At 39.4% G+C, this 13,719-nt stretch overlaps 1 protein-coding gene across 2 annotated transcripts in view; it reads right to left on the bottom strand.

Moving 5' to 3' along the window:
• Positions 1–13,719, bottom strand: part of cacna2d2a (calcium channel, voltage-dependent, alpha 2/delta subunit 2a) — a 242,239-nt gene that overhangs the window by 109,640 nt on the left and 118,880 nt on the right. For both annotated transcript variants that reach the window (XM_053497570.1, XM_053497571.1), the window contains exon 4: positions 10,136–10,195. In XM_053497570.1, coding sequence (XP_053353545.1) covers positions 10,136–10,195 — 60 coding nt within the window. The remainder of the gene's footprint in view (positions 1–10,135; positions 10,196–13,719) is intronic.

Genomic DNA, 13,719 nt, shown 5'->3' with positions numbered 1-13,719 from the left:
TACTAAAACTAAGAGGCTCAAACCTGTTCCAGCACGACAGCACTCCCGTGAACAAAGCCAGCTCCATGAAGATGTGCTCTGCCAAAATTGGAGTAAAGGATCTCAAGAGGTCTCCACGAAACCCTGACCTCAACCCCCCCTGACACCTTAGGGATGAAGGAGACTGCTGACAGTGTGCCAGGTTTTCTTACCAAACATCAGTACCTGACCAGACTAATGCTCTTGTGAATGCTGAATTAGCACAAATCCCTACTGCCACACTCCAAAATGTAGAGCAAAGTCCTCTCAATGAAATAGGAGGTTATAATAACTGCAAAATGAGGACTGAATCTGGACTGGAAGTGTGGCCAAAATAAAAAAAAAAACACATCAAATTTGGAGTCTAGTATGAGGGTGAGTCAAAAATTATCTGCAATCTGGTTATATTAAAACTTTTATCGGCCTGTCTTAAAGTCGCATCCTGTTCAAGGCTCTTGTCTCCCCAGTCACTGCTGTGCAGGTGTGAAAGTGGTACATCAGTTCATTTGTAACTGTGGAAAGAGTAAAAATAGATGCCCCACTTGTGATTTGCATGAAAGAAGAGCAGTATGCACTGATAAGTTTTTATTGTGATCTGAGGGACCTGAAACAACTCACTAAAGAGCGTAAATGGAAGCCGTGTAGATATCTGCAAACATAATTTGGACCCATACTCTAAGGAAAGTGAAAGTTTTAATCATTACTGGTGACGAGACATGGATTCATCACTACGAGCCCGGCAAAGTATGGAATGGAAACATCCAAGAAAAGTTCGAAAGTCAAGTTGGATAATGTATATTTATAATCTTCTGGGATTCTCAAGGGTCAGTACTGGAACATTATCAGGAAAAAGGTTCAACAATCAACAGTGCTTCTAACAGTGAGATGCTGATTGAAAAGCTGAAGCCCAACCTCAGATGAAACACAATGCATGTCTGCGCTCTTCTGCCCACAGTGTCGACACAATGCAAAAACTTCGTTTTGAGGTGTTGAAGCATCCTCCATATACAGTAGTCCTGATCTCGCTCCATCAGAATTAACCCTGTTTGGTCCCCTGAAAGCAGCTCTATGTGGAAGCAGATTCAATTTTTATGAAGTATTGAAGAGAGTGGTAAATTCATGGCTCGCAGCTCATCAAAAAAAAAAAAAATTATGATGGATACAAAAGCTTGTTGACTGATAGACAAAGTGTATTGAAAAGCAAAAAGATTATGTAAAAAAAATTATGTAATTGTCTTTTTGAATTCTTTTGCAAGATAAAACAAAGTACAAGGGCAAAAATGTTGATACTGGAGTTACAGCAAGTCACTGGTCAGTCCACAAAAAATATAGTATGCATAATTTGAATTGGGTGAAAAGACATTCCATAGCTTCAGAATGGATGTTGAGAGTGGTTGTGGAGTGGGGGAATTTCCAACTCCATAAAATAATCAAAACTGTCCATTTCAACCCTGCAAATATCATAAATTAAATTTACTAATTTACCGGAAAACTGATACAGTACAAAACATGATAAAATGGTTGTTTTTCTCAATGTTACTGGGAAGCGAACAATAATGCACACACCCCGCTGCCACAAGCAATAGCAAGCATGTATACTCAATTTTAAGTTGTTGGTTTGTCCACAGGAAACAGTGAAACATTTCTTCCCAACAGGAGGTATGTTGTTTACAAATTTACTAATACTGGAACAAGAAATACATACAAATTTGGTGCTTTTATACAAAGTGAATTTTTTTATGATAGATATAAGGATGGATGAATGGATAAATGGATAGATAGATAAATAGATAGATAGATTATGGGGGGTTAGGAGGGGCTCATTTGGCTTCATTGTTCTCTGACACCCCTTACATGGGTTGAGAACTCACGCCCCCCAATATTGAGCCCGAAGCATGAATGTGTGCATTATATATTGTGTTTAAAGCACACTGTCAGGCACCGCATTTAAGCTGCGATGCAAGAGTTCAGTCAGTTTAAGAACCGAATCTCGTGGACACAACTGGGTTTCTCTGCAAACGTCTGAGCACAGCTTAGGACTGTAGTTCCAAACGACTACACATGAGCACTATTTCAGTATTATCTCCACACTCAGTCTCCTCGCTCTTCTTATATGTTATGCATTTAGATTTAGCACAAGTGTTTATTTCAAGCGTATCTTTTGAGGTCTCCCACACAAGGAGTTTTCTAAATTTTCGGTTAAGACTCAGCAAGTGAAAAGGAAAAGTGTGTTGATGAGAGGGGAAAAAAAGGAAAAAGAGACATACAGTAGGTGAACCCTTGAGGAGAGACACTTTAGCAAATTACAGCTAGTGCTGCAATCAGGAAGCTGAAATTACCAAACCTGACGGGTCACCAAGGCAACTGCTGGAGGCAGCCGGCAAAGCAGGTGTGTGTGTGTGTGTGTGTGTGTGTGTGTCAGCGTGTGCATGAGAACGTGTGCATATGTCTGTCGGTGCATGTGTGTATATCACAGGTGGTGAGTTTCTTGATATTTTAGTCAGTTCTACTTGTGAGTTACTTTCCTTTTTTTTCTTTTTTCTCAGACAACAGCACCGCTGATCTGGTACGACAGCTGCTCGGCAAACAAACTTTCTTTTTTAATGCACAAGAAGCCTGTCATTACCTATTTATGCTAAAATCACAGCCTCTCGGTGCACATGTAGGACAAGGCAAAGACTGTCTATCACCTAGACGACTCTGCTGAAGGTCCAGCTGAAATCTCAACATTCGAAGATCCTAATCATTAACCGCTGTTCTGATTTTAATCAGAAACTGGGTCATAATTTAAAAGGGGTTTAATTTAATCAACAAAGGAGGAACACACTCACGTACAAACATGCGTTTAAAATGCAAGACAGGGATCAGCCTTAAAATAGGCCCCGCCTCGGTAGTGCCTGAATGGTTTCCCTTCAAGATTTTTTTTCTTTCAGCCTGTTGAGGGACAAGTACAGAGGGCATCCCTTTTTTCCCTCCTTTGTAGAGCCAATCATCTCAAACAAAAAGCTTTATTACGCACAGTGAGCGGTACTGAGTTGCTCTTGGCAACAGCTCTATTGCTACATGTTGCAGTTTCTCCACCAACCACTAGGGTGTGAAATGCAGGTGCTTTATGAGGCAGCCTTAGCTAACGGATGTATACAGTGTATAAGACTGTACCTGAAAGCCATCTAACTTTTATGCATTTTTGACCATCGTGTATTTTCTGATGTAGAATCCGAATACAGCGCGTGAGCATTGTACCTGTGATCATGCTTGAGAAAAAAACAGAGTACTACATGGATGTACAGCATCTATTATCAAGCACAAGGGCTCTCTTGCAATAATGTAGACTATTGCATGCACATATACACACGTGCTTGACTTATGATGAAAGGTTTGATTGATTAGAGAATGATGATTGCAGTAAATGGCCTGGAAGATGGTTCCTTCTCCCATCACCTCGCTCTCTCTCTCTCTTTCCCTCACTCCCTCTCTCTCTCCCTCCATCTGTAGAGTGCCTCTCGTCTTTCCCCTAATGGCACAGCTATTAGTGCTAATGCATTTCAAACATACAGCAGCTGCCACGATCGGATGGAAAGCTCATGTCCTCCCTCTCCCGTTCCATCCCTTTCTTTCTCGCCCCGATCCTTTGCTTTACTCTCGCCTTCTAACATGTCTAATAAAACAGGCTGGCGTAAAGAACTTAGTCTACCACAGTTACATGTCTGTGCTCTTTTCTGAGACTAAACTAATGCTAATAATTAAGAGACTATGCATCTTCGACCTTATGAGCATATATTTAAAACAGATATCAAATCCAATGAGTCAGCTTATGAGAGCTAAAATATTTCATCACACTGCTGTGCTTCAGATATCTTAACACACTTTCTAATTCCTGGTAACTCTAAATGAGGTTCGCTGCAGCAAAGGTAAGTTTTGGTCTTGCTTTATTGGATGTTCTTTATGGAAGCCAGTGACTCCACAAGACCTCTGAAGATATGCAGTGGTATCTGGCACAAATAAATTACTAGCAGATGCTTTAAGTCCTGTAAGTTGTGAAGTGAGGTCTCCAAGTATGACTTTTTTTTATCCAGTACATCTCACAGAATCAGATGGAGACGTGGGAGACCATTGCCTTTGTCGACTCACCTTCTTTCCATAGTGTGTCTCTTCTTGGGTTACTCCCATTCATTAATTTATGTGCCCATTATAGGCGTTTCTGGGGTTGGACAAATGTGATCATGGGCATCCTGACTGACTGTGTGTTCTGGCAACTTTCTATTTCTATCTGAACCAGCATTAATGTTTTTATTTATTTTGGTTTTTTTGGGTGCTCCAGTAGCTGAAGTATTCTATGGGATCAGAGCAGATGGGCAAGTGTCCTCACATGCAACACTGAATCTTGGTCACCCTGACCCTGGTTCTTTTGGTAGGTACTAACCACTGCAAACCACTGGAGTTGCTTTGAGTCAGCCATCACAGTTTAGCCTTTTCAACCTTTACGCTTGTCCATTTTTCTTTCTTCCAACACATCAACTTTAAGAACTGACTATTTCCTTGTTGCCTAATATATCCAACACCATGACAAGGTGCCCCTGTAATGAGACAATTAATTTTATTCACTTGACCTATCATTGGTTTAAATGTTATGGCTGATAGGTGTATCCATCCATCCATTCATCAATCCATCCGTCCATGTCTAAGTCTTAACCTCTGAAAAAAGGCAACGAGGTTCAGGGTGAAGAAGGTCTGAAATTAATATTTTTATGTGCTGTTTGTTTATTCGTCTGGAATATGAGCTCACAAGAAGCAGTGGCATGGGAGTGAAAAATCAGTGCTTTTAGCATGTCTGGGTAAAATGGATTTGAAACACTATTGGTTTATTAAGTGGTCAGTTGCATTCAGAGGTTCATCAGCTTATTAATAGTCATGCTGCCATAATTATTTTCGTTTGTAGTTGTATGATATTTGTTGTATGATGTTATGTTACTTACGCTGACTTACATACTTAAGATTACAAAATACATTGTACAGTGTACAGTTACTGAATGCCTTGCTCATGTGTACATAGACTCTGAATTGAATTGTGACTGCTTTTAGTCATTTTGTATAAAACAAATCATTTACATAATATTCATGATGCAGTTTCAAGACACTAAAAGAGACCAGATGATAGATCTGTACTGTTTTGATAAACAATACATATTTATTCATGCCCTATTTAATAACATCTGACTAACCTAAGCGAATGAGAGAATATTAATATACTGTACATTGACTTGCAGTGAGACATGATTATTAGCTGGAAGTCACATAGAAGATTAACACCAAGACTCTTGCATTAATCAACAGAAAAACAGGTCACAAACCAAATCTGACGGAGCAGTGAGCACAAATGACCTTGAGATATAAGACGCAATAAACCACTTTGATGTCCATTTCACACGCTGTTGCGTTCAGATGGATTTAAACGGGCCTCAGCTCCACTTCCACTGTTGAGATTACTGCGAGCACGACGAGTCTTTAACACAACAGCCCACTATAATGGCCGTAATGGCCGACTGGCACATTCGTTACGATGGCTGGACTTATAAGAGCGGCTAGGGTATGCAGCCGTGAAGAAACTCTTAAGGAGCAAAATCAAATCTGCAATCATAACAAGCCACAGGTAGTGCTAAAACTGGGATTGTTGTTGCCAGCTTCATGACTTTAGATTTAATAGCCTGTAGAAATAACATGCTGTATAGAAATGCTGGAACATCTACAGTGTAATGCATACGTTAAATGAAACTAAGGGTAGTTAGTTAGTGTGGAACGCTTATAGTATAACAAACTATAACGAGAAAACTTTAAATGACTCTTGGTCTCCTTTATTTTTTAGTTAATTGTGTGTACATGTTTTTATAGGTCACACCAACCAAAAAAACATCCATTGCAAATGTATATCAGGTGTGTGTATATATATATAATACTGTGCAAAAGGAACCATATTGTCTGCAGTACAATTGTTGTTATGCCTGCATATCGTGCAATAATGCCTGCATTATTATATACAAAACTATTCACTATTTCCAAACAAACCTTAAGAATTAATACATAAATAACATTTACAGAAAATACCTGCATGCCTGTAGAAAGGAACAATTATGACAATGTTACCAAAAGAACTCATTTTCCAGCACGCAAAACCTAACAGCTGTTTTATTAATAAAACTGTTCACATCTGTATCGAACACTATTGGTTTTCAAGCAAAAGGTTATCACACCGAATATTGACTGTGTTTATTTTATTACTCTTGAGTGTTCTTTATAAAAGTTTCATTCTATGTAGAGATGTTTTTAGAAGCATCTTTGCTTATGGCATTTTTTTGGATTTGCTGATGGCATTACTGTATGTGCCTAGGACTTTTAGACAGTTAGTTGGTTCTTCTTGTAACTTTGTCACACTTGCTCTTTGCTATTCCTACATGAGTTTTTTTTATTCCATCTGAAAACTGGTCTGTCATGTACAGTAATATGTTGCTTTCTTAACAGCCATGCAAATAGTCTTCTGTAATGTTAATGTAATTTATTTCTTGTTAAAATTAATGTTATATCTAGTTAGTTATTTTAGTCTGAAAATAGTGAATGGTTTCGTACACAATAATGCAGACATTACATACACACAGTATATATGCACATATATACCCATATTTTGATATTCATATTACTCATAAGCGGACATACACTCATATCTTTAATCACATGATTTAAAGCCTGACATTTTCCTCATTACACGCAAACACAGGAGAGCTCAAGAAGATAAATCCGGGCATACTCGATACTTAGGAATGCGAAATTTCTCACTTTAATGCTGTGGGTTTGTATACAGCTCACTAATAGGGCCGAATGTATGCAGTTTTACCGGCTAAAAGGTGTTTGTGAGCCCTAAAGACAATTGGGCTTTAGCCTACAGGAATGCCAGGACATCTGACCCTCAGAAGAGTTTTTCCGAACATGGCGATAAGGTGTGTATCTCTATAGAGACAGTAATGAACTGCGGAGCCTGGAGCTGTGAGCCACCCTGCCACCTTCAGCCTAGATTTGTGTTCAGCATTAATCAAATCAGACACTGGATGACTCAAAGCAACAGCTTGGGTAAATATCTAACTTGGACAGTTAGGTTTATGTTGATCTAACCACTGGCTGTAAAATTGACTTTGTTAATTTTTTCATTTACAAGTGGTATATTGACACAGACTTATTCGGATGAGTGCATTAGTGTTACTAATCCAAATAGTCTAAGGCGATTTGTTATGATCCAGCTATACTAGGAGAGTTAATATACAGTACAATGTTAACGTACTATATTTTCTATGACTTGACACACTCCACAGTGGGTGATGTTAATCAGGCTATAGCAGTGGCACTGATACACAGTATGCTCCAAAAGTACTGGAACAGCAAGTCAAATTCTTGGAGATTGGAGATCTGATTGTCTGTCTCTGTACCATCTGTCACTGCATCACGGAAAACTGGCTGGACAGAATTGAACCAAATTTTGGCAGTACATGTGTATTTGCCTGAAGCTAAACCTGCACCATAAACGAAATCAAAATGTTGAGTAAAGGTGAAGTTATGAACGGTTATGTGCCAGATTATACCACAGCATCTAGAATAATTTTTCCGATTTAGTGCTTTTTTTCCCTTGAAGTTGGTGTGCCTCCTCAACAGAGCCAATCGACGCAATCATTTACCGTGTATAGACAGTGTATGCAGAAGACACACAACTACAAGCACGAGAACTTTGCTAGTTCGCTAATATTTATATGTTAAACAGCATAGGACACCTAGTCTTTGAACCCACCCATTTTTCAAGTTATCAAAAATATCAGGCCTTATTGGGGTGTGCACACTATCTGTTCAATAGTATTACAAAAATAATTTCCCCTTCCATCCTTCCATCTATGTCTTTTTCTCTTAGTGTCTATTCCTCCCTCCAAATGCTTTAACATGCTTTTCACTCTGGGTCCCTAATGTGCCCAAAAAGCATGGAGGCCTAATCTAATTACAGTGTCAGTCAGCAGTCTTCAGCCAAATAAAAAAAAACAGGGAACATTTGCCAAACAAGCTGGAGAGACAGAGAGACAGAGAGAGAGAAAGAGAGTCAGAATCAACAAGACCACTCGTCCTCACTAAAGGACACGTCTCATCCCCCTCTCTCGTGTGAAGGTTCTGAAATGGTTCGGGCCTCCACAGTGCTTCATTACCTGGGCTAATTATAAAAGCAAATGAAATCATCCCCATGATACATTATTAATGCCCGCACCCCCATTAGGTCTCATTTGCAGTGTTTGCAACAATATGACATTTTCAAACTGTTTTCATGGCTGATTAGAAATGAGGAGGGCTGATAACACGCTGGAGAAGGAAAGACAGAGAGGTGGGGAAAAAAGAAAAAAGGGAGGAGAGAGTGAGGAAGGAAGAAATGTAAAGAGGAATAAAATAATAAAAAAAGGAAGGTATGCATTTTGGGTGTTTACACACGACATACGACGAGTACTTTACCTGTGTAATGTGTGACACCATTTTCATTTACAAAATGCACAGACGCAAGTGTTTTAAAAGCGTGCAATGTCTGTGTGCATGCATGCGATGCTATAAAACATGCATTTAGTTGCAGAGCTCTGAGCGAGGAGTGTGTGCCGTGATAGGCAGCTCTCTCCCTGCCTCCCTGTGAGTGCAGTGGCTAAGCAGCCATGAACAGAAATGGGCTCTCTCAGTGAGGAGGCTTCATAATTATTAGCTTTAGAGTCTTTTCTCAAATATCCCTCGGGAGGCATGGGGTTAAAATTCCATTTGTAGGAAGTGTAGCATAACAGCAAGCATGGTCTCCCTGGAGACAGACGGCAGAGTGTGTGTGGTGCCAATGTTTTTGTGAAGGATATTTCGAGTACGTCGCTGTGAATAAGGACTAGAATATACAATAATCAATGTTTGTATGAGCGTAAAACGGCTCTTGAATGTTCAGCCGCTGCAGAAAAAAATGACAGCAACTGACAGGAAATCACTCATCAAACCGTCGGTGTCAGTGCTTCATTTTCTAGGCCAGAGATATTCGAACTGTGAGGCGTGCCCCAGAGGTATGTGCGATGGGATGAGGTGAAACAATAAATATTTAAAAGACTATCAGACGTGCCAATTTTAACACATTCTTTATTTGAGCTCCACGGTCGATGACAGATCAGACACTTGACATTTGCGCATGTCTTTCGTTCTCTCCGACAGCAACCGAAGCCCCGCTGTTTCCCCCATTTCATACAAGTAATGTTTTGTATTTGGATTACATTAACTTTATGTGTTTGTCTTTTGACTTTTGCTAACACGACTCTTGTCTATGCACTTGTGCTTACATTATGGCAGTGTCAAGTTTTTTGCTCTGTAAATTAAAATACTGCATTATTTATGTCTTTTTGACATAAATTACTTGCCCATATTTTAGTAATTTTCCACCATGTACGAGGATTATAAGCCCAAGATACAGTGTGTGTTAGCAATGGAGAATCACGACAAAAACTTGTTTATAATATATATATTTATATATATATATATATATATATATATATATATATATATAACCTATAATTAGTAATTAGTGTTAAGTGTAACACGGTACAAAGTACCGTTCGAAATAGTGTGTGTATGTGTGAAAGTCGTCCTACAAGCCCCGCCCCTGATAATCCGCCCCGCTGTGTTATTCCTGCTGGTATACCCCTATCTCACCTATGCAGTTTGACTATGCAAGGACAGACGTGCGGAAAGATGGAAACCTAATCACAGCGCTAAAACTTGCGGTGAATCATGATGAACAGTACTTACGGCCACCACATTTGGCCATGCCACAATTAAAGCTATAAGCAGTCAAAAAAATAATAATTCTGGGACTTTTGGCCAGACAGTGTACTTAATATTGTTATACGTAAGTGTGTTCATGCCTCCTCTTTATTCACTGTGCCTCAATGATGGATCCTAACAAAATATGGGGCTCTATCACTATCATAGTCTTGCATTAATTCAAAGAACGAAGGTACATGAATCCATATTACTGTATAATTACGTGGAATTATTGGAAAGCAATCAATAAAGGCACACTTACTGAAATGTTGTCCCTCCAGGGGTGCAATGTCTGGATCAGCTCTGCCTCCCTGGCCAGTCTCTATAGAACATAAAAGATTGAAAGGTCAAAGGTTATATTTGACTGTATTGAAATTGCAGGTCAAAGGTTATATTTGATGGTATTGAAATTACAATTTTTTGCTGGCGGGCAAATACAAAAAAATACAAGCCAGGTCTACAGTTCTGAAATACAGAAGCAAAACCCTTTATAAAAAAAAAACAATCACAAAAAACTGTATGTGGGGACTCTAGTGTGTAATTGAGAATTTCAAAGTGATTAAATAGTCAACACATTGCTAAAAGACTAATAAACAATAGCATAATGTTATCCTCGGCACACAGCTAATAACTAGTTCCTGACAGATTATTTGCTAAACTAATTGTTTCCTGGACAGGCACAGAGCTCAGAGATATGTGCATGAGATAGTAGTGTTTAAGAAGCCTGGATCACTGAGCGCACCCTGGCAAGACTCCGCAAAGCAAAGGCAGCAATTCATAATGGCTGGTAATTGTTCTGTTTATGTTTCAGTATAAAAATTTATCATTAATATATCTTTTGCAAATGTGACAGCTTGCTTCTTAAATAGCTCTCCTAGTGAGATGTCCTTTCTAATGGCATATCGTGAACATAGTACAAAAATATCACATCACGACGTTCATGAATCATGAACATCTTTTCACTTACTGGCTCACTAACATAAAACAAAGCAATGCCACTTGAATATATGTGACATGTTTGCACACCGTATACCGGGACTTGTTTCATACAGGTCAATTATGCATGTAAACACAGCAGTGACCACAAATCACAAATTATTCTAATTCTGTGAAATGTAATACATCCACATTGCATTGCTAACAACATACAGTAAAACCTCAAATTGCGAGTCATTTTATTAAATCTTATTAAGAATTTTTAATAAATTTTGACTTGGACAACGAACTAGTTTTGGTTTACGAGTACCGAGTATCATGTATCACGCATGCGCTTCTTATTTTGATGCCGAGCATCACGTTATCACCACTGAGCCAACGTTTTTTTTTTCTATTGCGCTTCGGAATTGTGGGTAATCGACTCCCCTGCTGGCTCTTAGTGGGTCATCTCTCACTGGTATAATCAACATCCGTGCACTGTTTACTATAACAATGTGACCACGCGCGTGTGTGTATGTGTTTATGTTGTGTGCGCACGTGTGCAAAAAAAAGTGGAGGAAGGGTTACTGTGTTAGGAGAGAAGGGGGAGAGGGGAGCTTACTTTAGATTCACACACACACACACACACACACACATACACAGCGCCTGCATGCACAAATGGAAACACTTATGTGTTGGGATTTATTTGACCTTTTTTTAAGGTAAAGTGCAGATTAATTTGTTTTATTTTTACTTAATATTTTGTGTAAATTATTATTATTATTATTATTATTTTTTTTTTTATTTAGTCCTGTCCAATTCTTTTTCCCCGATTTTCTCCCCAATCTAGTCGTGGCCAATTACTCCCCGTCACTAGGGGGCTCCCACACACATCAAGGCTACTACAACCACTCAGTCGGGAGGACGAAAGCTATCCCGTGTTTCCTCCGAACCACGTGACGCGAGCCGACCGCATCTTTTCGAACTGTTCGCTCACGCACCGTTAGGGGCGGAGTAACACACTCGGAGGAAAGCACTAGCCGCTCCTTCCGTGTGCGCGAGCTCACAGACGCCCCTGATTGGCTTTAGCGCCGTGACTAATGTGGGAGCACAAGTACCTCTCATCCCTCCCCCCTGAGAGAGCTCGGCCAATCAGCTCTCTCTGTGCCTCCGGCTGTGAGAGGAAAACAGCATCACCCGGGGTTCGAACCAGCGATCTCCGGATGATAGGGCGAGCGCTTTACCACTGCGCCACTCGGAGGCCAGTGTAAATTATTTTTAAGTATTTATTTTTTGAGGCTGTGGAACAAATAATTTAAGTTTCTATTATTTCTTATGGGAAAATTCGATTTGATTCACGAGTGTTTTGGAATACGAGCCTGCTTCCGGAACAAATTATGCTCGTAATCCAAGGTTCCATTGTAATACATTAGTAGTCTAATGCAATAAAATGCAGGCTCTGCACACTTAGGTACAATATAATTCAAGCTCTGAATCGAGTTTTGTGCTTGACATCTGCTACACATATAATGTTGATAATTTCTAAGGAACAATAAAAGGATTATTAAAGAGTTAGAATTTCTACGCAAGAACTATTAAGGTTCCTGCCAGAGGGAGAGATGTTATAATGGAAGATACTGCGAAACAACAGATCTAGCTGGTTTTTATTTTAAAAAAGACAACATTTTTTTCTTTAAAAACAATTTGTCCGATAAGTTCCAGTTTTCCACAATAGGTTTTGTCATTAATTCTATTCCATAAAGGCACATGAAAGACATACATATGTACTGTATATACAGTATAGTATATGCTTTACTCTCTTACACTATAGTATATGCTTTACTCTCTTACTCCCCTCTTACCATTATAGACCCTTTTCAAACATGTGACTACAATGATGTCAGTTACAACAGAAGACAGAAGAATTTCCGGTAATCGAAATAGACTACTAGGTATATTCGTTGATGCTTACATTCAAGGTGTATTTCAGAGCCAGAAACACACAGGAATATTACCTGATGACTATCTGATGACCTACCGGATTGCCTTATGCTTTGTCATACAGATAAAAGAGTAACCTAGCAACTGATAACTTCTATACTGCTGATTTTTTTCAGACTCAGTGCCCTTTAGTAGTGCCCTTGATCAGGGTTTAGAGAGGGATTTGGGATCCAGCCTTGTCTTAGAAGCTAGCTAGCTTTGAAGCTTATGTGAGCTGTGAACCACAACACAGACGGTTCGATGAAAATTCGGAACTAATTATACAGTAAGCAATTACTAACAAAGCGTTCTCAAAGATGAATAAGGATGTGATCAGATGTGTTTTTTTGCTAAAACTGCTTCCGTGACTGTTTTCAATGTGAGTTTTGGCGCTGGCATCAGGTGAGTAACATCCCTTTAGCAATTCAGAATCAGGTGGGACCATGGTAGACAGGTGACATGACATCAGGTGCAAAAGGTCTATGTCCCTTAGCCTATCCCAGGGTCACAAGGCATAAGGCACGGTACACCCTGCACTATGGACACACACCCACCTACTTACAATGGGACACCAATTAGCATAATCAGTTTGTCTTTAGACTGTGGGAGGAAACCGGAGTTCCCAGAGAAAGCCCAGCAAGCATGCAGAGAATATATAACTGTAATATAATGCCATTTCACTGTACTGTATGCTCAAATCCTATTTTATGTTTTTTTTTCTTTATTTCTTTTTTTCCCACCCATGATGAAAAATAGTTGTTAAACTAACAATAAAAGGTCCCACATTATACAAGAATAAGCTCCAGTCTGGCTCAACATTAAATTATAAGTTATACTGAATCGCTTTAAAGCGGGAGATTTGTTTTCCCTCTCATGTTCCCTTCATAATCCTCACAGCGAGAGCGTCTGGGTCATGTCCAGACTCAACCCACTCACACCTGCCCTCTTGTC

Source organism: Clarias gariepinus, chromosome 6 (assembly GCF_024256425.1).
Source record: "Clarias gariepinus isolate MV-2021 ecotype Netherlands chromosome 6, CGAR_prim_01v2, whole genome shotgun sequence".
Lineage (NCBI taxonomy): Eukaryota > Metazoa > Chordata > Actinopteri > Siluriformes > Clariidae > Clarias > Clarias gariepinus.
This window is presented reverse-complemented; position numbering and strand designations above follow the sequence as displayed.